This window comes from Halichoerus grypus, chromosome 8 (assembly GCF_964656455.1).
Source record: "Halichoerus grypus chromosome 8, mHalGry1.hap1.1, whole genome shotgun sequence".
Taxonomy (NCBI): domain Eukaryota; kingdom Metazoa; phylum Chordata; class Mammalia; order Carnivora; family Phocidae; genus Halichoerus; species Halichoerus grypus.
The window spans coordinates 82,109,733-82,137,367 of NC_135719.1; the positions used below are offsets into that span (position 1 = coordinate 82,109,733).

General features: G+C 54.7%; 1 protein-coding gene across 2 annotated transcripts; it reads left to right on the plus strand.

Annotated features, from left to right (window-relative positions):
- The first annotated feature begins 6,485 nt into the window (after window positions 1–6,485).
- NYNRIN (NYN domain and retroviral integrase containing) lies at window positions 6,486–26,830 on the plus strand. Of its 2 annotated transcripts, none has more exons than XM_036114741.2 (8): window positions 6,486–6,778; window positions 15,386–16,053; window positions 16,172–17,725; window positions 18,647–18,777; window positions 18,869–18,965; window positions 20,672–20,773; window positions 20,995–21,096; window positions 22,196–26,830. In XM_036114741.2, exons 1-8 carry the CDS (start codon window positions 6,581–6,583, stop codon window positions 25,044–25,046), a joined length of 5,703 nt encoding a protein of 1,900 aa, XP_035970634.1. In that variant the 5' UTR covers window positions 6,486–6,580; the 3' UTR covers window positions 25,047–26,830. The 2 variants fall into 2 exon arrangements, with proteins under 2 accessions (XP_035970634.1, XP_077909637.1); XM_078053511.1 differs by having other exon boundaries at window positions 15,869–16,053.
- The last annotated feature ends 805 nt before the right edge of the window (window positions 26,831–27,635 follow it).

Consider the following 27,635-nt stretch of genomic DNA (forward strand, 5'->3'; position numbering starts at 1 on the left):
AGAGAGGGAACACAAGCAGGGGGAGTGGGAGAGGGAGAAGCAGGCTTCCCGCCAAGCAGGGAACCTGATGCGGGGCTCGGTCCCAGGACCCTGGGACCATGACCTGAGCCGAAGGCAGAGGCAGACGCTTAATGCTTAACGACTGAGCCACCCAGGCACCCCCGGACTTTTTTTTTTTTAAAGACTTTATTTATTTATTTGACAGAGAGAGTGCGTGGGAGAGCACAAGCAGGGGAGCGGCAGAGGGAAAGGGAGAAGCAGACTCCACTGAGCAGGGAGACCGAAGCAGGGCTCGATCCCAGGACCCTGAGATCATGACCTGAGGACCTGAGCTGAAGGCAGACGCCTAACTGACTGAGCCACCCAGGCGCCCCTGAACTTCAGACTTTTAAGTTTTTTTTTTTTTGACAGAGAGAGAGACACACACAGTGAGAGAGGGAGGAGTGGGAGAGGGAGAAGCAGGCTTCCAGCTGAGCCGGGAGCCCGATGTGGGACTTGATCCCAGGACCCTGAGATCATGACCTGAGCCGAAGGCAGATGCCCAACTGACTGAGCCACCCAGGCGCCCCCCGACCAAAAAATTTTTTTTAAATAAAAAAAACTTATTAACTGCCTGTTGTGAGTCTGTATGAGTTATATCTTTGTGTGGCCATCCCAGGTCAGGCAAATGGCATATTTCTGAAAGCCATTTCAGCACAGGGATGGCAAGCAATAACTTAACTCTGTGTGGAAGTTACCACAAGGCACATAAATCTATCCCACTAAACTTATAATTAATGTATCTCCAACCCACCTTCCTTTTGCTGGATCCCAAAACTGCTCTTGGCTCTTCCAACGTCACCTGACTCAAGGGGAAGTGTGACAGAGGGAAGCCTGAAGGGAAAGACACAGTAGTCTTACACACTGGGGTTAAAATATCTTTCGCACATTTCACAAAAACATAAGATTGCGTGCACACGCGACAGGGGCCTGTGCTCCGGGGGGCCCCCTTCAGCCTCAGCTTCCTTAGCACACAGTACTGCGCCTCTGGTGGGTGCTGGCTGGTGCGCTGGGGCAATCAATCAGCAACTGGGTGGTTCCCCACAGCCCTCCTGCTCTTGCACTAGGCTTTACAAAGTTCACTTTTATAGGTCTTGGACCTAGTTCCATATTAGGACAGTTCTACCCCCTACTTTTTTTGAATGATAGCATCCCACTGCATGAATGGACAACCATATTTTGCCACGGCAAACAATGCTGCGAAGAATTTTTTTAAGCGCGTGTGAGAATATATTTGTAAAATACATTCTTAGAGTGTGATCGCTGGGCTCCAGAGTATATCCAATTAAAATTTAATTGACACTGCTAATTGCTGTCCTTGGAGGTTGTGAGGACCTGCTAGCAGGGTCGGAGCATGGTCAACAGTGTGTTAGCAAGCATTGCTCATTTTTGCCACTTTGTAGATGAAAAATCTTGCCATAGTTTTGATTTGCATTTCTCTTATTGAGAATGAAAGGGAACATTTTTTTCCATATGTTTAAGAACGACTTATATCTCCTCCTTTGGGGAGTGTTTATATCCTTTGTCCATTTTTCTATTGAGTTAGTCTGTTTCTTTTTTTTTTTTTAAGATTTTATTTATTTATTTGACAGAGAGCTAGAGAGAGCGCACAAGTAGGCAGAGTGGCAGGCAGAGGGAGAGGGAGAAGCAGGCTCTCCGCTGAGCAGGGAGCCAGACGTGGGGCTCGATTCCAGGACCCCAGGATCATGACCTGAGCCGAAGTCACTGCTTAACCGACTGAACCACCCAGGGGCCCCGAGTTAGTCTGTTTCTTACTGATTTGTAAAAGCTGTTTAAATATCAAGGAAATCAGCTCTTGGTCTGTGATATAATTGGCAAATCAGTTTCCTCGGCTTTTCATTTATCTTTTGACTCTGCTTATGGGGTTTATTTTCCCATGGGAAAAAGATGCTGTATTTATGTAACTGAATATATATATTTTTAAAGATTATTTATTTATTTATTTGACACAGAGATGGAGAGAGAGTACAAACAGGGGGAGCACCAGAGGGAGAGGGAGAAGCAGGCTCCCTGCTGATGCGGGTCTCGATCCCAGGACCCTGAGATCATGACCTGAGCCGAAGGCAGACGCTTTACCAACTGAGCCACCCAGGCACCCCTGTATTTTTTTTTTTAAGATTTATTTTCAGGGGGCGCCTGGGTGGCTCAGTCGTTAAGCGTCTGCCTTCGGCTCAGATCATGATCCCAGGGTCTTGGGATCGGGTCCCACATCGGGCTCCCTGCTAGGCCGGGAACCTGCTTCTTCCGACTTACAACCTGGGGTTCAACAGTCACATGCCCCACCGACTGAGCCAGCCAGGCGCCCCTATGTAACTGAATGTATTAAACAAGTTTTTGATGACTTCTGACCTGCTGTCATTCTTACAAAGACCTGCTTCCTCCAAATATAATAATAAAAAAATTCTCCCATTGTTATAGTATTTTTATGATTTCATTTTTAATATTTAAATAATTGATTTTTCAGGAATTTGTTTCGGTGTACAAGGTGAGGTGTGGATATTTTATTTTAGCTCAGAAAGCTACCCCATTGTCCCAAGGTCTTTAGGGAAAATTCATCTTATCTTCACAGACTGAAAGGCTATCTTTGTCATATACTAAATTTCAGTGTGTACTTGCTCTTCTTTCTACATTGTTGGTCTGTTCCACTCAACACTTTGTCTATTCATGCACCAAGCTGCTAATAGTGGCTTGTATGTTTTGATTTCAGACTTTCAGCTTCCTGAACTGTGAGAGAATACATTTCCGTTGTTGTAAGCCACCCCCCTGGTTTGTGGTAACCTGTAATGCTGATACAGTGACAGAGCTGGGATTTGAAGGCGAGTCTGAGTGCGAGCCTGAGCCCTGTGTTCTGAGTGGGAGTGCAGGGATAGTCATCCCTGCTGCTGAGAGAGTGTGTGATGCGGAGGAGCCGGGGAAATTAGTGTGCCTCCAATTTCCTTGGGCTTTGTCAGCCTATGGGTGTTACAGACAAAGGCGTATGCTGGTCATTCTGTGTCCCTCCCCATTCTCTTCTGCTCTCCAACACCCTGCCCAGTGTCCAGGAGGCTGACCTCAATGGCCTGCCGCCACCCTACTTCCTTGCCCTTTGGCTTCCGTCTGGGTTTGGCCAATGCCAGTCACTGGCAGCAAGCTGGAAGTGCTCCCTCCACTCTGGGTCGCAGCTTGTCGGTGGCTGTGCATCTTTACCTAAGGCCACAGCTCCTGTCTTGTGGCCCTCTATAGCTCCAGCTCTGGTCCATTGGTTGGTTCCGGTAACCACTTCTTCCCCTTTCCCTTTCAGGCCTATGATGGTAACAGCTTCCCCCACACTAACCCTAGAACCGCTTACTGGTTTTCCTTCACCCTGCCCACATCCCTATAGAGATCCATTCTGTAACCTTCCTTCAGCCATTCCTTTGGAGGGGACCTTGTGCTTCCTATGGAGATCCTGACCAATACGGGGAGTAACTCCAGTTTCCTTGGCTCTTGCCTCTGCTTGCTTATTTGAAACCACCTTAAGTCCTGACCATTCTTTGTGCCTCTGGGAAGCTACTTCTGTTCCAACGGGAGCCCTCCAGGGCAAGCTGCTCAGGATTCTGGCAAAGTCAGGGGGAAGCCTGTCTCCCCTCTGGGTTACTCCCACACAAAGGTCCCAAGCAGGCTGTCTGGATCCCAGGGCTCCCCACCCCCACCTCCAGCAACTGGAATAAGCCTATATGTCAGGCTTACAGGGCAGGCCCCTCCTTTAATCACAAAGAGTTTTCTCCGGAGGCTTCTCATTCCTTATGCAAACAGGCTCCTTGCAGGGTGTGCTCCCCTGTTGCCAGACATGCCGAGACAGATCGGATTCTCCTTAGACTTGAGCGGTTGGGAAGGTAGATTTGGGCCGCAGCAAGGAAAGCCTCTATCACAATCGAACAAGTTTTAACTTATGTTGTAGGCAAGGAATCACTAAAACAGATTCACGCCGGGAGAGGTTTGATCAAAAATTAAGAGCTTTGCACATCATCATCTCAGGGCCGGTTCCTGCTCTGCCTCTAGCTGAACTATCCCCTCCCCGGAGAGGTCCCATTGGGCACTCTTCATCAGCCCAACTTGGTTTATTTCCAGTAGAATATTTATCATCCCCTGAAATCACAACTGTTTTCTTCTTCTCTCTTCTCCCAGTCCATGAGGGCCAGGAGTTAACTTAGTCAACGCTATACTCTCAGGGCCCGGCTTATAGTAAACAATAAATATGTGTCGAATTTGTTGAATGAGTGAATGAATTTGGCCCAGTGAATGAATTTAGATGAGGAAGCCCAGAGAGGTCAAGGACTCAGCTACCTGCTTAATCGTGCACAACTCATCACTGGCGAAGTTGGGACTGGAGCCAGGCTATTTAATTAAATCGACTACATTCAGGAGGAGAGGCAGGAGGAGGGGATGGGTTAGCAGGAAGGGTGAGGAGAGCCTGATCTAGAGCCAGGCTGATGCCAGTGGGAAAGAGGGGATCTCTGGGAAGCTATGGTGACATATGGGCCAGAGGTGAGGTGGGGACAAGAGACAAGATCTAGGAAGGGAAGACTAAAATATATTGGGTATCTATTCTGTGCCAGAAAATGTGCCAGGTGTGGTATGCACCTGTGCGGTCTGATTTGCAACCTGTGCTGCAGGTATTATTATCCCCATTCTTATAAGCTGAAGAAATGGAGTCACAGGAGTTTACATAAATTACCCTCTTTTATCCATTTTATCATTTATCCTAAACTTGACCTCTTTCCATCCTCTGCACTGCCCCTTTAAACTTAGGATTTAACCTGAGAGTTTTCCTTGAAGATGCCCCTGTGCGTGGGGTCCACAGTCAGTGGGAAGAGGTCAACAAGAGTTACGTTATTCAGGGAAGAGTGAGAAGCAGGGGTAGGAGGCTCTCACCTTGCTTCCGAGGAGAAACTGAAGCACGAGGAGGCAGGAGCCTCTTCTGAATCAAGGGAGAGCAGAGAGAGGTAGGAAGAGTGGAGAGGACCTGACGTTCACCCTGGGGGTCTGCTTCCACATGCTCTAAAGCGGCAGGACAGGGACTTCAGATGGGGCCCAACAGAAGGCTGTGGAGCCTCTTCCTTTTCTGGATTCCAGTCTAGGGAGAAGCAACAGGAGTGGGGGTGGGCTGGGACAGGATGCGCTGGGTCCAGTCCAGACTAGGAGCAGTGTGAGCACCCACCTCTCCCCAGTTGGGCCCCACATGCCATGGCCCCCCAGGGGAGATGTTCCAGGGCTGGCCTAAAATTAAAGTCCACTGCCCTTTGTCCCCATAGGTACACTTGTGTCTGTTAGAATGCCCGTCTTATTTGGGGTTGGTAAAATAAAGGTCACTGAAGCCCAGGACCCAGACTGCGCCCTTCCACAGAGCCAGGTTCAGGCCGCAGGGCTGCATAAGGTGTTCTTTGTGCGGATGACGCCTCCGGGGCAGGGTGTTGGCAGGGGTGGGGGGGTGGCCAGCCCAGAACTGGTCCCTGACCGCTGATGCCAAGCGGTTGGCTGTGGGTCAAGGGTTGAGGGAACCCTCAAAGGCGGCATTACAGGCCAGACCCTCACTCCCATCCTGAAGCCTCCCCTCCCGGCATTACTCAAACTCCCTAAATGGGGCTTTCATAAACAGCGCGAGTCTGAACACTCGGGCGGCTCTCCCGCCCCTCCAGCCCTGGGGGCTTCAGGAGGGTCTGGGCTGCCTGCCAACCCCGGCTGTCCCCAGACTTGGGGGTGGGGTGGGGAGGAGGTGCCACTACCCTCAGCTTCCTGCTAGATTTCCAGCCCGGAGTTTCCTCAGGCCCCGGCCTCCCCGGCTCCCCACCCTGCTCTCCCTTAACCCTTTCCTCCGGGGCCGGGGGGCGGGGGGGAGGAGTGGCACAGGTCCGCTTCTCCGGGGAGGGCTGGGAGGGGCGCGGTGGGAGGAGCTGGGAGAAAGTCCCAGAATCCAAGCCCCCTCTCCCGCACCCGAACGCCCCTCCTTCCCCTTCCTCTTCCTTCCACCCAGGAAAGGGGAACGTGGAAGGAAATTAACTTTGACCCCTGATTCTGGCTCGAGGCCTAAAACTTGGGTGGAAGGCGGAGGTTTCGAGGACCCTCCCGCCCCCTCCCCCCGCCTCGTCGCCCCCTCCCCCGGCCTTCCGCGCCCTTTCTAGCCACCCGGCAGACGGGGAAAGGGTTCATCCTGCGGGGGCTGGCGCAGTGGTGAAGGGGGAAGGCTGGGGGCGGAGGGAAGGGCGGCGGGAGCCCCAGCGGTCCCACTCCCAGCTGCGGCCCCTGGCAGGAAGAGATTGTCGCGGGAGCCGCCGCCAAAAGGGACGGAGCTCGGGCGGACGGGCGCCCGGGCGGTGGCGGGTGGGTCCGCGAGCCGGGAGGACCCGGGCCCGGGCGGGGCGGGGGGGGGGGGGTTGGGGGGCGCGCCGCTCGGAGGAGGGGGCGTGGCCTGGGCTCCTCGGGCACCCGGCTGGGGCGCCTCCCGCGCTGGGAGCCCGGTGACACTGTCGGCGCCCTCCTTCCAGGGGCGGGCGGGGCAGCCATGCTCCTGTCCGGGGGCGACCCTCCGGCGCAGGAATGGTTCATGGTGCAGACCAAATCAAAGCCCCGGGTGCAGCGGCAGCGGCTGCAAGTGCAGCGCATCTTCAGGGTCAAGCTGAACGCCTTCCAGAGCCGCCCAGACACCCCCTACTTCTGGCTGCAGCTCGAGGGGCCCAAGGAGAACATGAGCAAAGCCAAGGTAAACAGCTTGTCCCCACCCCCACCCGCCCCTTCCAGTCAGACCCCTCTCACGCTCCCCTGTCCCGGGGAGACGGGTCCCCAGAGGTCCCTCGACCTGGATTCGGCACTATGGCGGGCAGGTAGTGGGCCAGTCTCCTGCCTTTCCACATCTGCAGCCTTGGTTCCTTCCCTCTGGTTCCCTTTTTCTTTTCTGCCTCACCCTTCTCCTGCATGTCACTTCTGTCCCTCAAGTGCTCTGAGAGAGCCTCCGTGGTGTGTGTTCCCCCAGGAGCCTTCCATGGCCAGGACCCCAGCATCCATAGCCTGCTCCCCCATCCGGGGAACAACTTAAGGTCCAGCATTTCTATGGCCTCTGCAACACCTCTTTGTTCTCCATCAAGACGCTGGAAGGCCCAGGTCCTTCTGTCTCCTTTTAAGTCTTCTTAAATCCTGGGCTGCCCCTTGGAGCCTCTCAGAGTGCTGGGCTAGAGGGGCCCTTAGAAACCCTTCTAGAGCAATGCTGGATTTTACAGATGTGGTATTGGGGATCAGAGAGGGTAAGGGGCTTGCCTGAGCACACAGTGTCAGGTGGGGGTGGGGGGAGGGTGGCAAGTGCTGGGACTAGAACCCAGGGCTCTGGGCTCCCTGCTCCACACTCTTGATGCCCTAGGCAGCCTCTTGCAGGGACTGGTTGTGTGTGTGTGTGTGTGTGTGTGTGTGTGTGTGTGTGTGTGTGTGTGTATGCAGCTGCTCTGGAAGGCAGCAGCCCTTGGGGATGGGTGGGAATCTTGGAGGAGGGCTGTGGGCTTTCAGATGAAAGAGCCTGCTGTGTGGGGCAGGGCGCTGGACAGGCCAGGTCACAGTGCACCTCTCTTGCATTCTCCCTGGCTTCTCTCACAAGCTTCTTCCCTACTTGGGCCTCTCAGGTTCCCTCTGACCCCCAATCATGGCCAAGGTCTCCCTCTTCCCTTAGATTCCCTTATCTTTTCCTGGTAGGAATGCTACAGCTTCCCTGGGTCCCAGGTCACCACTCCCTGTGCACCTCTCACCCCCCCCCCCAAAACACACCCCTTCCCCAGCTGGGTCTATACCAATATCCTAATTGGTCAAGGCCATGGGTGGGGGAGCCCAGAATACACTGGCCAGTGGCAGGCAGGCAGGCTGGAAAGTTCCTCCCTCAGCCCCTCCACTGAGCTGCTTGGTCAGCAGTTTTTCCAGTTCTGACAGAAGTGCTAGGGGAGGGGAGGGGTGCCTGCCCAGAGAATGGATGGGCAGGAGCCCCTGAGATTCAGACTTTTCAGTAGCTGGAATAGGGTGGGTTAACAAGAGGAGCCTTTGGGGTTGTTTTGGGTTCTTAATCTTTTTGTTAATTTGAAATAGAACAACTCACCCTTTTATGGGATTTGTACTTTCAGAGGTGCCCAGTGCCCCTGCCCCCTGCTTTAAATCCAGGATCAGCTTCTCCAGGCTTGTCTGCTCCTGTTTCCACTGCCGTCTCAGGGTTCCTTGGGCCACTGATCCCTCCCTCACACCCCAGACCCTGCTAATGTAACCAGTGGCTCTCTCGATTCCCCTACCTGTCACCTCATTCCCCTTTGTCTTCCCTCGGGGGAAAGGCCCTGTTTAAGATGGAAACATAACGTGAGGGTCTTCTGGGTAAGTCCCTCTCTTACTGCACAGAATGAGCAGAAAGAAGAGATGGTTGGAGGTTTGGAGAAGGAGAGCAGGGAGGGTGGGAGGATAAGGCTTTGTCCTAGGAGTCAGGAGATCTGGGCTCAACCTGTTGTCACCAAGCTATGTCTGGGACAGAGGGGTGTGGCAGAGAGAGTTTGAGATCAGGGTTTGCTACCCTCTAACTGGGTGACCTGGGTCAAATAATTTACTCTCCCTTGAGCCTATTTCTTCATCTATAAAATAATAATATAACACCCACATCATGGAGGGGTTGTGAGTCAGCTGAAATAATGCATGCTTAAGTACGTTTGCAAATGTGGAGAGCTACGGGATATAGATGGCAGTTATTGTCGTTGTTTTTTAAAGATTTATTTATTTATTTTGGGGGGCGGAGGAAGAGGGAGAGAATCCTCAAGCAGACTCCCCACCAAGGGCTTCATGGGGGTAGGGGGGGTGCCTCCATCCCAGGGCCCTGAGATTGTGACCTGAGCTGAAACCAAGAGCTGGGTGCTCAGCAGACCCAGCCACCCGGGCGTCCCGTATAGGTCAGTTATTACTGTACAACTTGGAACGAGTGCTTTTGTCTCTGATTTTCAGTCTCCTTGTTTGTAAAGTGAAAAGCTGAAATTAAAGTAAGATGAAATGCTCCCCAAGGTCCAGCAATCTCATACGTGACAATTTCTCAAGTATGAGGATGTCTCGTGGCTTCCGTGTGGAGGTGCTGGGGCTGAACCTAATCCTAAACTGTGGGGACACGGAAGCCTGCACTTTGATAATGTGCTGTGATACCCAGGCCAACAGGCAGAGAGGACCTAGTGAGGCCAGAGGCTGAGGGATGGGAGAGGGGTGAGCATGGGGTTGGCTGGATGGGGAGGGGAGGAGGGGTGAAGGAGACAGGCTCATCTGGAGAAGGGCCCGGGTATGTTTCTAAATTATATGCCCTGGCTTTCCAGGAAAATGTCTGTAGAACTCAAGAGTGCCTTTCAATTGTTATCTTGTGGTGGGATTTAAAAAATAATGAAGACATTTGCCGGAAATCACCTTCCCAGGCGGCAAAAAACAGTGGGGTGGCCTGGCCTCTCTGAGGCGTAATCAGCAGGTGGAAAGGAGGGTTTTAATAATGATCAGAGTTGCCCACGGACAAGCCCTGCTCAGCCCTCTGTCCCTGGCAACGATGTGAGGAAGCGTTGAGTGCAGAGAGGAGAGGTGACATTTCACTTTTCTCCTTTCTGGAGATGATGGAGGGAGGTGAGGGGGAGCCAGAGACTGGGTTCAGGGAGCTGTGGGACAGGGCGAGGTTTGCTGACTTTGGGCTTGGCTTGTCAGATGGAAGCTGAGCTGTCCCTTGCTCCCCACTGCGAGCAGTCCCATGGACGTTGGTGGCCGGGGATATGCTGGACCTGGCTGCTACTGGCCCGCTGTTAACATTTCAGGAAGTTTGCAAACCAGTGGAGTCCCACTGGTAGTTTGAAATCAGCCATGGTGGGAGTATTTATGCCATAGAAATTGTCAAATGCTGCAAATCAGGGCTATCCCCCTGCACCCCCCACGGGCTGATGCTAAACTCTTACCAACACACTTAATTGGGTTTTGGGCAACTAACCTTTCTCTCTTTTTATTTTTTTAAACTTAGTTTTTCTTCTATCAAAGTAATGCATAATTAAAAAGTCCAATAGTTTTAAAAAAGCACGCAATAGGACACTGTGATTCCCTGCCTTGTGCCTCCCAACTCCGTCTTCAGTGCTCTTCCTCCTAGACAGTAGTCCCTTTGGCATTTCCTCATCTACGCATTCCTTAAAAAAATTATCTATCTATCTATCTATCATCTATCTATCTATCTATCTATCTATCTATCTATCTATATCTTTTGATTAATTGATTTTATTTTTTGTGTATTTTTCAAATTTAAATTCAATTACTTAACAGATAGTGTGCTGCTAGTTTCAGAGGTGATTAAATGATTTTAGATCTCTCTTTCTCTCTTTCTTAAGATTTTATTTTTAAGTAATCTCTACACCCAGCGTGGGGCTTGAACTCACAAGCCCGAGATCGAGAGTCACACACTCCACCCACTGAGCCAGCCAGGTGCCCCAGTTTTAGATATCTTTTTACTTTCTCTGTTGTAGGTGAGGGTTTAGCCCCTTACATCACTGTCCATTCTTTTTTCCCAATATAGTTATGTTTCAATTTTCTGTCGAACCTGCATTTACTGTTTACATCATCATGCCTGGGCATGCATCATTCACATCTGGACATTGCCATGTACTCTGCTTATGTTTTCTTTCTCACTTTTTTATTTCACTAAGGTAAGAACTCCTTGTTTTTCAATTTGCTTGTTTTTCTTTGTACCTGTAGCCCATTCTTACAACTTCAGTAGCCTCTCGCTACAGTTTTCTAGAAGGTCGATCTATGGGTTCAGGGTGTTATTGCAGTTCCAGCTTCCTTGGATACATCTTTCTGTCTAGCCAGGACTGCACAGCTGTCATCCAAGATTTCAGTTTGCTGTCATTCTTGTCATCCCTTTGCCTTTTTTCTTTGTCAAATGCTTTGTTTACTGGACCGAATGTCTTTCTCTTTCTTGGGTTGGTGGGTCACGTCATCGATGGCATCATCAAGTGAGAAAGATGATGCAGTGCTAAACGGTATGCTGGTGACTGCTCTCAACAAGCTTGTCTCTTGAGTCCTACCCTCCAGTCTGAGCTAGCTGTCCCCCATGCCTGCTGATGCTTGTGGTCTTAGAATAGTGCCTGGGTGCTCAGTGACGATTTGTTGACTAGATGAATCCATTCTGAGCTCTGTCTTCACCATCATCCTGGAGATTATCTTTGCTTTTTTCCTATGTCCTTTCTTGATTGGCTGGAAGATGCTCCCCAGCAGCTTCCCGAGAAAGGTCCCCCCGCCGAAAGATTTTATAGGAGGCAAAATGTTGGAGGACGTAAAATGATACGCACATTGGCATATCTACATTGCACATCTGAAGGTCGCTTGATATTGATAGTTTGGTTGGTATTGAATTATAAATGGAAAATTATTTTCCTTCAGAAATGCAGAGGCATTATGGCATTGACTTCTTGCTTTTGAGACATCTGAAGCTCTTCAGGTCCCAGGTCCTTTGTGTGTGAAATGTTTTCCCTCTGGAAGTTTGTAGTTTTCCCCACTGCTTTGAGGTTTCTCAGTGAGACCCCTTTGTGTGGGTCTATCTTCATCCATCTTCGGTTACTACTGCGGTGGTACTCTGTGGGCCTATCTGGACACTCATGTTCTTCAGATCTAGAAATTTTTCTGGAACTATTTTGTTGATGATTTCCCCCCTGTGTTTTCTCTGTCCTCTCTTTCTAGAACTCCTCTTCAGACATTGAACATTCTGGTCTGGTGTACTTTTTCTTATTTTTTCTCCTGTTCTCCAATTCTAACTTTTTGCTCTGTTTTCCGGAGATTTCCTGAAGTTTATCTTCCAACCGTTTTATTTTTTAAATTTTTAAAAAGATTTTATTTATTTATTTGGGAGGGGATAGGGGCAGAGTGAGAGGGAGAGAGTCTCAAGCAGACTCCCCACTGAGTATGGAGCCTGGCCTGGAGCTCAGTCCCACGACCCCGAGATCATAACCTGAGCTGAAATCAAGAGTCAGAGGTTCACCCACCTGAGCCACCCCGGCGCTATACTGCCATCATATTTTTAATATCTAAAAGTCATTTATGGGGGGCGCCTGGCTGGCTCAGTTAGTGGAGCGTGCAACTCTTGAACTCAGAGTTGTAGGTTTGAGCCCCACATTGGGTGTAGAGATTACTTAAAAATAAAATCTTAAAAAAAATGTCATTTATGTTCTCTGAATTCTCTTTTCAAAGGGGCGCCTGGGTGGCTCAATCAGTTAAGCGGCTGGCTCTTGGTTATGGCTCAGGTCGTGGTCTCAGGGTCCTGGGATCAAGCCCTGCATCGGGCTCCACGCTCAGCAGGGTCTGCTTGAGGATTCTTTCTCTCCCTCTCCCTCTGCCCCCCTCCCTGCTTGCACACACTCTCTCTCTCCAATAAATAAATCTTAAAAAAAGTAGTATTCTATTCTTGTTTAATGTGCTCAGTGTTCTTTATTATCTCTCTGAGAGAGCAATGACAGTAAGCGTTTTGAAGTTTTCTTCTCCTTGCTTAGTTTCTCTTCCTTCAAATTGTTCCCCGCCCCTTTCTGTGTGTTTTCTTCCTTTTTGTGGAGCCCAACGTGGGGCTTGAACTCATGACCTTGAGATCAAGACCTGAGCTGAGGTGAAGAGTCGGATGCTTAACCGACTGAGCCACCCAGGCGCTCCTGTATGTTTATTTCACATTAGGAGCTTTCCTCATATGTCATGGTAATCCATGCATGAGGCTGACACTTGTTGGTTTTGAGCTTGGTGTACGGAGATCTGAGGGCATTGTCTGTCAGGGAAGCTGTTTGGTGATCTTTAGGTCTTTGCTCTCCGGCTGGCCAGATTTCCAGAATGTTATTTCTCTATTCTCTGCCCTGGAGGGTCACGGTCTGGCTGCTGAATTGCCGAATGGGAAGAATGGGTTTCTCTGCACTCAGCTTTCATTGTAGACTTCATCATCTGGCCTTCTTCCCTTCCTTCATGTTTCTTTGTACGGTCTCCACACCCTCAAGTGTGGTGATCAACCTCTAATCCCAGGACCTCGTTTCCTGCCTGTTAGTTTGTCTAGAGAGCAAACCTCCAAGCGTGTGAGGTACTTACCCAGCCTTCGTGTAGGGGGCTGGTTGGTCTCTAACTGCTCCTCGAACAACTTTACCTCAGTCTGCCTTGTTACTTTTAAATTTTATTTTATTTTTAAGTAATCTCTATACCCAACGTGTGGCTCCAACTTACAACTCTGTTGTTTCTTTACCTTTTTTTGTTGAATGGTATAGACAGCATCGTGGTTAAGACCCCAGACTTTGGAGTCAGAGTGCCTGAGTATCCCAGCCCACTATCTGTGTAACCTTGAACTTGTGCCCTTCCTTGCTCATCTAAAATGGGGATGTAGTAATTTCCTTCTAGGGCGGAGAGAGGAATAAATGAGATCATGTGTATATGGAGCCTGATGCACAGTGAGTATTCGATGAATATTAGTTCACATTTATTATTTGGAAAAGGATCTTAGTTTTTAATGTATCTTTTAGTTAAAAAATATTGAACAGTTAATGGAACAATAACTATTTTAAGCTCTTTGCACAAAGAGAAAGAAACCACCCACAATCTTCTTCTCCAGCACATCTCTTCATTTTTACATATTGTTTTTCAAGTAATTGGAATGTAGGGTACTGGGGTGAGGATTGGTTAAGGTCTACGACAGTTATCCCGCATCTGGTCAGATTCACCCTTGCCAGACAGTGGGACCAGCTGAGGTTCTGGGTGGGAGGGGTTGGCTTGGGATGTCTATCAGGTTTTGAGCTGGTTTTGGACTGATCGCAAAGGGGTTAGACCCGGGCAGAAGTGCCTAGGTGTATTTAGGCCCTTTGGGGAAGGGGTTGGAGGTTTGTGGCCTGGTCCAGATAGAAGAGGTAAGCATAGGCCTGAGCAGAATGGTCTGAGCAGGGGGCTGGAGTGGTCTTCAGGATGGGTGCTGGAGATCTAAAATGGAGCCTTTGTTCCTTAATGGAACTGTTAGGGGAAAACAGGAAGAAGGATGGCTGTCATGGACACGGGATGTGGAGGGGCAGGAGGGACATGAGGGCAAGTGCAATCAACATGGGTTGGCTGATTAAGAGGGAGTGCCCATGCTCCCTTGGAGCTCATGGGGCCATGCTGGTACAACTCAGCCGTGTAGGGGGGAACCCCAACCTCTCCCCTCCCAGCGGCTGCTGAAGACTGAGTGTGTGAGCCCTGTAAACAGAGGACTTGGTCTGCCCAGGGAGCCAGAGGCCTTCGTTCAGGTTGAACCGTTGTGCATATCGGCGGGGTTCGCCTGGATGCTGGCCCAGTGACTCACCTCCTCCTCTCTTCCCTCTGGGCAACAGAGTTGCCATGGTTACAGGTCCAGGTTGTGCTAGAGACCTTCTGGAGGGGGATTAAGCCAGAATCCCTCAGGATTACCCTGTAGGCACTGTGCAGTCTGAGGTGGAAAGGGCTCTGGTTTCAGAGTCAGACAGGTGTGGATTGTGCTCCTGGCCCGTCAGCTTCTAGCTGTGTGTCCTTGGGCAAGCGACATGTCCCTTCTGAGCATACAGAATTCGAATAGCTCGGCTAAGACGCTAGGCTAAGCACTTCCTTTTTATTAACTCATTGAAGCTTCATAATAGCCTAATGAGGGGGGACTGTTATCCCCATTTTACAGATGAGGAATCGCAGGCACAGGGAGGGTAAATAACTTGCCCCAGGTCACATGGGTTCCTGGCACATGGAGGATACTCAGTAGTGTGCAATTCCCCTTCTCCTAGCTAGCTCACATTTCTAGAACCCCAGGGTAGGACTGGACCTTAGGGGTAGCTCACTTAACCTGCCATCCTACAGGCGAAGGGACAGAGGTCCCGAGAAGAAGGTAAATTTCCCACAGTTAACCTACCTAAGGTTAGGTTAGGTTGCAGTCGAGTTGGACCTAGAACCAGGGCCCCCGACTCCAAGCCTAGGTGCTTTCCCCTTCCCCTGGGTGCCTCCCTCATCCTGTCCGAGAGTTCCCTGGGAAGAAATGAGTGTGTGAGGGGACAGGGCCAGGAGAGAGGGCCTGGCCAGGGGGGTGGCCCCCGACTCCAAGCCTAGGTGCTTTCCCCTTCCCCTGGGTGCCTCCCTCATCCTGTCCGAGAGTTCCCTGGGAAGAAATGAGTGTGTGAGGGGACAGGGCCAGGAGAGAGGGCCTGGCCAGGGGGGTGGCATTTGGATTATGGTAGGCAAGGGGAGGGCATGTCCTTGGGGTTGGGGAGTGCAAGCCAGTGAGTGCAGGCCCCTAAAAGGATGACTTCCTTTGTGCTTGCTCTCCCTACTGTGGCCTCAGGAGTATCTGAAGGGCCTATGCAGCCCGGAGCTGTGGAAGGAGGTTCGCTACCCACAGGCCCTGCACTGCGCCTTCCTTGGGGCCCAGGGCCTCTTTCTCGACTGTCTCTGCTGGAGCACCCTGGCCTACCTGGTGCCTGGCCCCCCCGGCTCCCTGATGGTGGGGGGGCTGACCGAGTCTTTCATCATGACCCAGAACTGGCTGGAGGAGCTGGTGGGGCGGCTGCGCTGGGGCCCTGCTGCTCTGCTCACGCCCCGGGGGATCTGGGAGGCCGAGGTGACCAGGGCCTTCGGGGCCCTGGTCTGGATCCGTGGTGACCAGTACGCAGGGGATCTGCTGCAGCTGCCCCCAGCTGTCCAAGAGCTGCTGCTGAGCCTGGTACGGGACGCTGCGGGCAAGGAAGACATCATCGAGTGGCTCGGCCGCATCGGCACCTCCGAGTCGCGCTCTGACCCCGAGGTCCTGATCTGCCCTCCCCACCAGCAGAAGGAAGGCCCGGCCATGGTGTCCGTGGGAGAGGGTCCTGGGCCCTTCCTGGAGGTGGGGACCCTCCAGAACAGGAGTCTAGAACATTCCAAGAGACTAACCAGCCTGGGAGCCACCAGGGCCCTGGTCTCGGGCACCCCCGGCCAGAACACCCAGCAGGAACCCGCCAACCAGCTGGTACGGTAAGTCCTGAAGAATCTCTTTGCTTCTCGGATCCTATCCCTGCTCCCCCACCCCAAGGACATAGTGGGGGACTTAAGTGGTCTAACCACCCTTCCAACAAACTGGGGCTTCCTCCAGGGTCGATTCCAGCAGCCACAGTGGCACAGACAGCGCTCCCCGAGAGGAAGGGCCGGCGCGAGCCACCGGCAGCCAGGACTCCACAGCCCACACACAGGCCCTGTCACAGCAGAGGCAGGGCCAGAGAGTGGAAGACAAAGTCCCCTTCCAGCCCCCCGTGTCAGCCCTGGGTGTGTGCCCGCCCTGGAAGGCCTGGACCCCAGGGCCAGCCTTTGGGCCCTTGTGGCCGGGGGCTATCGCGGCCACCTTCTGGAGGATCAATGAGCTGCACTCCCTCCACCTGGCCTGGCTCCTGTCCCAGGCGTGCTTCAGTTTCCCCTTCTGGCAGAGGCCGCTGGGCCCCATTCAGTTCAAGCTACCAGGGCAGAATCCTTTGCCCTTGAATCTCGAGTGGAAGCAGAAGGAGCTGGTTCCTTTGCCCAGCATGGAAAGCCCAGACTGCAGACTGGATGCGGGACCAGGAGGAGAGGTGGCCCTCCAGAACTGCCCGAGGCCGGACACCCCCCAAAAAGTCATGAGTTTATTGGTGGTCTCGGGGGGCTCAGGCGTAAAGGACAAGACTAGCCCCGGACTTCCACAGATAGGGCCACCCTTGACCTCTGTACCGCAGCTGCAAGCTGGAAGCGAGCCGGGGGATCAAGGAAGTGGGCAGTGGGATAGGAAGGGGCCAGAAGAGGGGCCCTTTCCAGCACTGCCGCCGGGGCAAGGAGTGTCTACAGCTCAGGGGGGACCCGTGGCTCAAGGGGGGCCAACCGCTCTGTCAGTACCCGACGCTCAAACAGTGCCTGAAACTCTCGAAGTGCCCATGGCTGCAGCAGTGGCCACAGCTCAAACCCCACCCGCAGATCAAGCGCTGCCCGCAGTCCCCAAAGTGCCTACAGCCCAGACGATGCTGGTGGTCCATGCAGAACCTGCAGCTCTCGAAGTGCCTTCGGCCCCGACAAAGCCAGCAGCTCCAGGGGTGCCCACGGCTCAGAAGGCCGCCGGGGCTCCGCTGGCAGCAGCAGCTCCAGAGGTACCCGCAACTCCAAAAGCTCCCGCGGCTCAGAAAACGCCTGCGGCGAAATCATCACCTGCGGGGCCCAAAGCACCCAAAGCTCAAACTGGGCCTGCAGCCAAAATAGGGTCTGCTGCCCCCAAAGCACCTGCCGCCCCCAAAGCCTCCAGAGCTCCCAAAACACCTGCGGCTCAGAAGACGCCCACAGATCCGGGGCCAGTCTCGGATGGGGCCAAACTCCTGGGCGAGGGCCAGCCTTCGTCAAGGGGCACCGCCTCCTTCCCGAAGGGCCAGGGAGAGGCCGAAAGGCAGGGTCCCCAGTCCGGCAGCACCTCGGCTCCCAGTAGTAAGCACCGACCTCAGACGCAGGGGCTCCTGGGGGCCCGGGAGGGCGCCCCGAGGCAGCCGCCTCGCCACCCACAGGCAAACAGCACAGTGACCAGCTTCCAGAGGTACCACGAGGCCCTGAATACACCTTTCGAGCTGAACCTATCGGGGGAACCCGGGAACCAGGGGCTGCGGCGAGTGGTCATTGATGGCAGCAGCGTGGCCATGGTGTGAGTACCCAGGGGCGTGGGGTGGGCTGGGGGTTCTGGGCAGCTGGGGCAGGGCATCCCGGGGGGGCGGGGGGACAGTGTGTGGCATCCCCTCGACCTCTGCATGTGGGTGACCTGGGGTTCAAATGGGGAGACGGTGGGTGGCTACGGCATGCTGGCGGAGTGCATGGAATTGTTACGACAGCCCTGCGAAGGGAGGTTTCTGTTCTCCCTCTTTGATAGAAGCAGAGCCAGGCTCAAAGAGGTGACGGACCTTGCCCCAGATTCCAGGGCCTAGTAAGGGGCCTGGCTGGCCTTGGCTTCCCATCTGTCCCCTGCCAAGGCCTGTCCTCCTCCCACTGCAGCCTGCTCCACGTGGCGTGGTGTCTGTCAACCCCAGGCCAGCTATCAGTGTTGAGCCCGAGCCTTAAGGCCCAGCCCAGGTGTCCTTTGTGCGGCGTTTCGTGCCTGTGCCAATCCACCCTTAGAGACCGTCCTGCCTGCCCGGCGCTTACTGCCGTACACGTGTCCGCCCAAGTGCGTGGAAGACCTGTGGTCTTTCCCCCCACAGGGTAGGAGTTACTGTGCTGAGCGCACTCCCAGCACACAGTAAGGGGCAATGGATGCTCGTTTGCTTCCAGCCCTGAACTGAGTTCTTTGGGTGTAGAGGTTGCCTTCTTTTTCCTCTTGCCCTGGAGGTCCCTAGACACACACACACACACACACACACACACACACACACACACACACACACAGTGTAGGTGAGTGAGCCCGGTAGGTGTTCCCAGAATGTTTGATGGTGGAGGAAGGGGAGAAGGGCGTCGCTGGGGCGGATGCGGGTGCGTGGCATTGCCTGGCCCCGAGGGAGGACTGAGAGGAGGCAGGGCCATGTTCCTCAGGAGGGACCTGTTCCCTCACCTCCTGCCCCTGCCCCCCCCCCAGGCATGGCCTCCAGCATTTCTTCTCCTGCCGTGGCATTGCCATGGCGGTGCAGTATTTCTGGAACCGGGGCCACCGAGAGGTCACTGTGTTCGTGCCCACCTGGCAGCTGAAGAAGAACCGGAGGGTGAGAGGTGAGCTGCCCGCTGCCTCTTTGTCCCGACTGTGGCCCCTGCCACGTGGCCCTTCCTCTGAGCAGTCCCGTCTTCTGCCTTTCACCTCCAGAGAGCCACTTCCTGACGAAGCTGCACTCCCTCAAGATGCTTTCAATCACCCCCTCCCAGCTCGAGAACGGCAAGAAGATCACCACCTACGATTATAGGTGTGCCAGTCCCAGGCCTTCCTTCTGTAGGGCTCCGGGGGCTGGGCTGCTGTGTCAGGTGGAGTCCTGCCTCCCTGCTCTGGGGGGATGGAGGCCCACATGTCCGAGGGTCCTGTCGAGAGTCCTGTCGGAGAGGATGGCCTGGTGCGCGCGCCCTCTGGAGGCGGAGGGAGGGACACCGTGGGCCGAGGGCTCCAAGGTCGGCTCTACCCCAGGCCAAGGGGGAGTCCTGACTTTGGGACTCCGCAGCTCCATTCCCTTAGTCAACAGGCTTTCTTCCCCCATGACCTATGGGCTGAGACCCACTACTTTGGGCAGGACTAGCCCAGGGGACCTCTGGTGCTTCCAGTGAGCTGCTTGCCCAAGTGACTGATTCGGGGCTCCAGTTTGGGCTAAAGTTCATGTCTTAAGGAACTGCCTCAGTCTCCTACCCGCCCCCCCCCCAAGCCCTGGCACTGGGCGGAGGTATGTGTGTGACTGTATGTGGTTGGAGCCCTGGCTGGGCTCTGACAATGGAGTTAGACTGGCCCTGTCTCCTCGCTAAAACCCCAGTGCCTTCCTACTTGTCAGTCCTAAGCACCCAGTCCCCAGCGTGGCTGCAGGACCAGTACGCACAGGGCGGGTGTGTGTGTGTGTGTGTGTGTGTGTGTGTGTGTGTGTGTGTGATGCTGCCTCTGTTGGGGCAGGGAAGGCCCTGCCACTGGTCCTAGGCTGGAGCCGATGCCGGGCACACACAGGTCTCGGCTGCCCTTAGGCCCCTCCTACGCTGGGCAATGAGAAGTTCTGTTCCTCCCCACTTTCCCCAAGACCTGGCATCTACCCAGCCTGGGAAGGGCTGGGCATGGTAGCCCAGGCATCGCTCCTTCAAGGGCTAGGCCCTTTGGTAAGGTCTTGAAGTGCCTCTAATTTCGGGTCTGGGCTTGAGGGAAGATGGCTTTTCCGCAAAGGCCCCTCTGCTGGGCACCTGTGGAATAGCACGCCTGGGGCCACCGGAATGGCAGCCTCCAGGGAATGCCGAGAAGTAGGTGGCCTTTGCTTTCTTTCCTGGTCACAGCCCTCTTTCAAGGAGAGGTGATCCTTGGAAAAGTGGATTTGTTTATTCAGGTATGTGTTTTTATATATGTTTATATGTATATACGTACTTACGTGCATACAGGGTCTATATGTAGCGTGTATACGTACATACAGATGTATGTATGTCTTGGCACGTACGAGAATGTTGTGCATTGGTGAAGAGGAATAATGGAATATTTGTGTGCACGCTGTGTGCCAGGCACCGAGGCAGACGCTTCAATGTCCTATCTCATTCAGTTTAATCCTCACAGCAATACAGGGTAGGTATTTTATGTGTCCGTTTTGCAGACGTGGGAACTGCAGCAGTAAAAATGCATGTGTGAATGCGGACTAGTGTGCAGGCTCCCGTGCGCGTGTCTGTGCATGTGTCTGTGAAGGTCTGTCTCTTAAATAGGGGTCTGTGTTTGTATGTACGGTTGGGGGTGTGCATCCAACCTCACCCTCCCGGGGGCTAGTGGTGATTTCGGATGGCCGCATAGACGAGGGGATGGGCTCTCGAGCCCTGGCTCCCCGACTACCAAAGGCAGCATTTTTGGTCGGCACACCTCCATGTGACACTGAGAGCTCATTTTCCCCGAAGGTCTGGCGAGGGAGGGTTTCTGGGTGGTTAGCGGCACCCCCTCTCCTTGCAGGTTCATGGTAAAGTTGGCAGAGGAGACAGACGGGATCATCGTGACCAATGAGCAGCTCCACATCCTGATGAATAATTCCAAGAAACTGATGGTCAAAGATCGGTGAGGTGATCCCAGGGGCTGGAGCCGTTCCTTCCCTGTGGATATCGGGCAGCCCCTGGCAGGGGGTGCTGGGCCCAGGAGAGGGGCCTTGGAACTGTGCCCACCAGCACCTGCCTGGGAGGAGAGTGGGTCTCAAGCCCCGTCCGGACACCCAGGGAGCGATGGGCCGTGGGTGAGTCAAGGCCTCCTCTATGACCACGTCCCCTCTCTCCCGGGTCCAGCCTGCTGCCCTTCACCTTTGCGGGGAACCTCTTCATGGTGCCGGATGACCCCCTGGGCCGTGATGGCCCCACTCTGGACGAGTTTCTGAAGAAGCCAAACAGGTAATGGGCCAGGCCTCCACTGCGTCCCAGCCCCTCCTGGGACTGACCAGAAACGTCTCGGTGCTAGCCAACATTTGTCTAGTGCTTAACAATGAGCCGAGTGGTTCCATTTTCCAGGTCTTGACGCTTCTACCACATACTGATGCATCCGTAAACCACCCATAGTACGGTTTTCCAGTTTTCCAATTTTGCACACCACGCACCCTGTCGCCGTTGGCGTTCGTACTCAGTGTTTTATTGTTTTTCCAGATCTATGCCGTGTGAATTCACGTGGCTCATTTTAATGGCTGTGTGCTATTCCATTCCAAAAGTACCCAACGGATGTAACCAATCTTTTGTTGGGGCTCATTTGACATCTTCCGTATCATGCTATCGGCCCCGGTGCTGCCGTGGACAGGCTCGTTCTTGTTTCCTGGTGAACAAGGGAGCTGTGCTGGAGTACATTCTGGTGGACTTTTCCCCTATCTGTTATCTTTGATTCTCACAACTGGAGTTAGACATGACCATTATCCTGGGCCAGGTTTGCAGTAACTCAGATGCCCTGGTATCTGCCCCCTCTGAGCTACCTTATTCCCCACCTCCTAGTTCCCTGGGCCCAGCGGGGTGTTGGGACACGGGCCAGGTCCTGGCCCCTGTTATGGACAGGGCCTTGCTTCTGGGGCCAGGTCCCTCAGTCTCATTTCCCTGGGTTTGTCTGCTGTGCCCTCCCAATCCCTTGTCAGGCCCCGATCCCTCTCTTGACCTTCCCCTGGCTTGCTCATCGTCGGGGCCGGTTGGAAGTGCCAGTCACTTCACTCCTACCATATCATCGGCTTAGATCTCGTTGGAAATGTCGCTTGGTTAATGAGGTTTGGGTTGGATGAGCCCTCCGGGCACAGCTGAATCTCTGATATGCAGGCCTGGCACACGCTGGAGGTAGAGAAGCCACCGGCGTGGGCAGGGTCCTGACAGGCTCTGCCATGTCGCCGGCTGGCACTTGGCCCGGACTCAGGGACACTGGGCCATGGGGTGAGGCTCCGCAGATGCAGTTTTCCCCTTGGGGTGCCCCTCCGTCCTCCACAAGGCCCCTTAACGCCTCCGCTCTGCTCTTCTGGTGTAGGCTGGACACCGACGTTGGCAACTTCCTGAAGGTGTGGAAGACCCTTCCTCCCAGTTCGGCCAGCGCCTCTGAGCCGAGTGACGGTGCTGCCCCTGCGGCTCCCGAGAGTCTGCGGAATATGGAGGAAGTCAAGGAGGAGAAGGAGGAGGGGCAGGACGAGGAGCAGAGCGAGGGGCAGGGGGTGCAGGAGCCGCCTGAAGAAGACACCCTGGACTCCTCCCTGGCATCAGTGTTCAGGGCTGAGTGCCCTTCCCTTTCAGAGGAAATCCTCCGGTGCCTCAGCCTCCAAGACCCCCCTGACGGGGCCCTAGACATCGATCTCCTGCCCGCGCCGGCTTCTCCCTACCTGGGCATCCCCTGGGACGGGAAGGCTCCCTGCCAACAGGTCCTGGCCCAGCTGGCCCAGCTGACCATCCCCAGCAACTTCACTGCACTCTCCTTCTTCGTGGGGTTCATGGACTCCCACCAGGATGTCATCCCCGACTACGAAGCCCTCGTGGGCCCCCTGCACAGCCTCCTCAAGCAGAAGCCGGACTGGCAGTGGGACTGGGAGCATGAGAAGGCCTTCCTGGCTCTGAAGCGAGCCCTGGTGTCCGCCCTCTGTCTGACGGCCCCCAACGCCCAGCTGCCCTTCCGCCTGGAGGTGACAGTGAGCCAGGTGGCCCTAACGGCCGTTGTCTATCAGGAGCACTCAGGGAGGAAGCACCCCATAGCCTATACCTCAAAACCCCTCCTCCCCGATGAGGAGAGCGAGGGCCCCCAGTCAGGGGGAGACAGCCCCTACGCTGTGGCCTGGGCCCTCAAACATTTTTCCCGCTGTGTCGGAGATACCCCGGTGGTCCTGGATCTTTCCTACGCCTCCCGGACCACCGTGGGCCCCGAGACGCGGGAGGGCCGCAGGGTTTCCAAAGCATGGTTGATCCGATGGTCCCTCTTGGTACAGGACAAAGGCAAGAGGGCCCTGGAATTGACCCTTCTCCAGGGCCTGCTGGGAGAAAACCGACTGCTGACGCCCGCGTCCTCAATGCCTCGCTTTTTCCAGGTCCTGCCTCCTTTTTCCGACCTGTCCACTTTCGTCTGCATCCACATGTCGGGCTATTGCTTTTACCGTGAGGACGAGTGGTGTGCCGGCTTTGGTCTCTATGTCCTGTCTCCCACCAGCGCCCCCGTCTCCCTTTCCTTCTCTTGCTCCCCTTACACTCCAACCTATGCCCACCTGGCGGCCGTGGCCTGTGGCCTGGAGCGCTTTGGCCAGTCCCGCCTGCCCGTGGTTTTCCTCACGCACTGCAACTGGATCTTCAGCCTCCTCTGGGAGCTCCTGCCCCTGTGGAGGGCTCGAGGCTTCCTCTCCTCGGACGGCGCCCCGCTACCTCACCCAAGCCTGCTCTCCTACATCATCTCGCTCACCTCTGGCCTCTCGTCCCTCCCGTTTATCTACCGAACCTCCTACCGGGGCTCCCTGTTTGCTGTGACGGTGGACACCCTGGCCAAGCAGGGCGCACAGGGGGGCGGGCAGTGGTGGGACCTGCCAAAGGACGTGCCAGTCCCCGCCGTGTCCCCCCACACCATGGGCAAGAGGCCCGACCTCCTGGCGTTGCAGCGGAGCGACGGCACCCTGGCGGAGATCATTGCCAAGCTGCGGGCGGGGCAGAAACTGCCTGGCTCCTCCCCCTTCAGTTCTGTCTTCAGCTCCCTCAGCCTCGACCAGGAGAGCGGCCTGCTCATGTTCAAGGGGGACAAGAGGCCCAGGGTCTGGGTGGTCCCGAGGCAACTCCGGAGGGACCTGATTTTCTCTGTGCACGACCTGCCCCTGGGCGCCCACCAGAGGCCCGAGGAGACCTACAAGAAGTTGCGTTTGCTGGGGTGGTGGCCCGGGATGCAGGAGCACGTGAGGGACTACTGCCGGAGCTGCCTGTTCTGCATCCCCCGCAACCTCACTGGCAGTGACTTGAAGGTCCTTGAGTCCCCCTGGCCCCTCAGGTCCACTGCCCCCTGGTCCACCCTGCAGATCGAGGTGGTGGGCCCCATCACCATCAGCGAGGAGGGCCACAAGCATGTGCTGATTGTGGCCGACCCCAACACCAGGTGGGTGGAGGCGTTCCCACTGAAGCCCTACACGCACACGGCCGTGGCCCAGCTGCTGCTGCAGCATGTGTTTGCCAGGTGGGGCGTCCCTGTGAGGCTGGAGGCCGCCCAGGGCCCCCAGTTCGCTCGGCACGTCCTGGTGAGCTGTGGGCTGGCCCTGGGAGCCCAGGCCGCCTCCCTGAGCCGGGACCTCCAGTTCCCCTGCTTGACCAGCTCCGACGCCTACTGGGAATTCAAGAGGGCCCTCAAGGAGTTCATCTTCCTGCACGGCAAGAAGTGGGCGGCTTCCCTGCCCTTGCTGCACCTGGCCTTCAGGGCCTCCTCCGCCCAGGCCACGCCTGTCCAGATCCTGACGGGGGACGAAGTGAGGCTGAGTGAGCCCCTGTGGTGGGAGATGAGCAGTGCCAATATCGAAGGCCTCAAGATGGATGTCTTCCTGCTGCAGCTCATTGCGGAGCTGTTGGAGCTACACTGGCGGGCGGCTGACAAGGCTAGTGAAAAGGCGGAGAACAGGCGTTTCAAGCGGGAGAGTCAGGAGAAGGAGTGGAATGTGGGCGACCAAGTCCTTTTGCTCTCCCTCCCCAGGAACGGCAGCAGTGCCAAATGGGTGGGCCCCTTCTATATCGGGGACCGCCTGAGCCTGTCTCTCTACAGGGTCTGGGGCTTCCCAACTCCGGAGAAACTGGGGTGCATCTATCCCAGCAGTCTGATGAAGGCCTTTGCCAAGAGCGGCACACCCCTGTCCTTCAAGGTCCTGGAGCAATGACCGAGGTGGTGGGAGAGCCCCCACTCCAAGGTCCTGGGCTTTTGCTGCTAGGCCGCCCCCAGCCCCGGGAAGTGGTCTCACAGCCCCCTGGGGGCCTCGGTTGTGCCTTTTGTGGAGAAGTTAATTCACAAAGCTTTGCTGAATTGCCTTGAACTGGGGACAAGTGTCCCTACGGAAACATCCCCAGTTTGGGGTATTGGGAGAATCTGTCAAAGGCTGTGAGATATGGACCTCTGGGGATTTCACCCTGGGGTAAGGGTAGGCCAGGCTCAATGTCTTTCCCCAAGTATTTCCTTTGTCCTGTCACACGTGGGCAGGTATATACACATGCCCCCCAGACTTTTACTTCTGGTGTGCTTCTGGGCCTCAAGACCAGAACTCCATTCCCTCCTCTAATGTGGACTCTTCCCTGAACGTTCAACTGGGGGCTCTTGCCTTTCAAGTTGTCAGAGGTGACACAAGTCCATGAGGTTGTCACAGCTCATTCCCAGTCTCATGGCCACCTTCCTCGGGCCAGGCTAGGCCTGCCCAGCTGTCAAGGAGGGGTTGGCAGTTCTGGGCTCGAGGCTCGGAGCTGGGGTAGGAGTACGGCCAGCCACGCCGAGCGTCCCGCTTGTCAGCAGGGGAAGGGCGAGGGGAGACAGTCGGCCTACCTCAGTTGGCTCCAGCCAATGGAGACAAGTCCCCGTCCCTTGCTTCAATGGCGTCAACCATACAGAAATCAAGGATCTCGATGCCGAGTGTGGCATCTCCGCCTGACAAGCTACTTCAACTAGACCAAGGGGCCCAGGCCTCTGTTTCAAGGGGGGCAGGGCATCTGAAATGAGCAGTCTGGCACACGGTGACGTGCTGGCATGGCTCGCCCTCCCAACCCCACCCCAAAGCCCACAGCCCTCTCCTCCTGCCATGTCTGCTGTGCCCTGCATCCCCAGACCCTGCACAGTGTGTGACTGCTTTGGTTGGATCACCCCATCCCCTGCACCTGCCTTCTATGTAGAGCAAAACCCAGCTCCCTCCGAGCCACTCTCTGCAGAGATCATCTTGTAGGGAGAGTGAATTTCTCCTAGGTGTGTGTGCTTACGCTGACCCCTCCGAGTTGCTGTTTCCACCCACAGAGCAGTTCCGGGTGAAGGCCAGCACTGTGTCACTCCGGCGGGGCCTCTGAGTAGTTTTATTTCTCCGAAGCTGAGCCAGTCTCCTGGCCCGGCCCAGGTTGCCAAAGCACTTGGCATTGCTAGAGCTAGGCATTGCCTACCATCGCGTCCAATCTGCTTGTTTTGCAGCCAAGGAAAGAGGCCCAGAGGGGGCATCAATGTGCCCAAAGTCACACAGCTAGTTGGTGGCTGAGTTGGGACCAGGATTCAGCTTCCCGACTCTCAGTTCACTTTAAACAGGCTTGTGGCGACAGGTTCAAGGGAGAGGATCCCTCAGAATCCTCTCTGGTTCCCCATCTCCCAGCTCTCGTAGACAAACTGCTTCGATGTTGCCCTTAAACCATTTCCAGCTGTTCATTCTGTCCAGGAGAGAATGACTGGGTGACAGCTGAGAAATTGAAAGGTGAGCTGTGGGATTGTTAGCAGATACCTTCTTTCCTCTTTTCTCTCCACTCCCTGCTCCCCGGCTTCTCTGCCTCCTCCCTCCAATAGTATGCCAACCTCCCCTCTGTGCTGGACCCACGTCCTGCCTCCCTGCCCCCCCTCCAGCTGTTAACCACATTTATGATCTTATACCCTTTTATATGATTTTTTCTTCATTCGATTTGTCAATAAATGGATCCAAATGGAGTCAATGGCCAGTTCTTTTTAGCTACGGACTCAATTCTGGGAGTGGGGAGGGTGGGAGGCGGTCGTGGGGGTACCGCTACCGCACGTTTCCCAGGCTGACCTGCAGAGTTGAAGGCCTGGGCACCACCCTTCCGAGCTCACCTGACCCATGCTCTTATTTCACAGATGGGGAGACCGGCACTGAGCATCGACAGGCGTCAGGCCCCACCGCTGGTTTGCGGCAGGGCTGGGAGGGACTGCATGTTTGAGTCCCCCCCCCCCCAATTCATCTGTTGAAACCCTAACCCCCAGTAGGATGCTCTTAGGAGGTATTAGATATTAGAGGTATTAGAAGGTATTAGAAGGGCCCTCCGGAGGTAATCAGAGATGAGGTCATTAAGGTGGAGCCTCCATGGTGGGATTAGTGTCCTTATTAGAAGAGAAAGATGCTAGAAGTCACTTTATCTCCACCATGTGTGGTATAGTGAGAAGGTGGCCATCTCCGAGCCAGGAAGCGGGCTCTCACCACACACTGGATCTGTCATCACCTTGATCTTGAATGTCCAGCCTCCAGAACTGTGAGAAATAAATGCCTGTTGTGTAAGCCCCCCAGTCTATGGCATTTTGTTATAGCAGCCTGAGTGGACTACGCCAATTGCATGCCAGCTAACATTTTTCTTCTTCCTGCCCCTGGACTCTTGCTGTTACTGCCCTTCAGGCTCAGAGACTGTCCTAATGGTGGCCAAGCTTCCCAAAATTGGGCCTCTGCTTCTTGCTGCCTTTTTCACCTGCCCAAACTTCTTTTTTTTTTTTTTAAGATTTTATT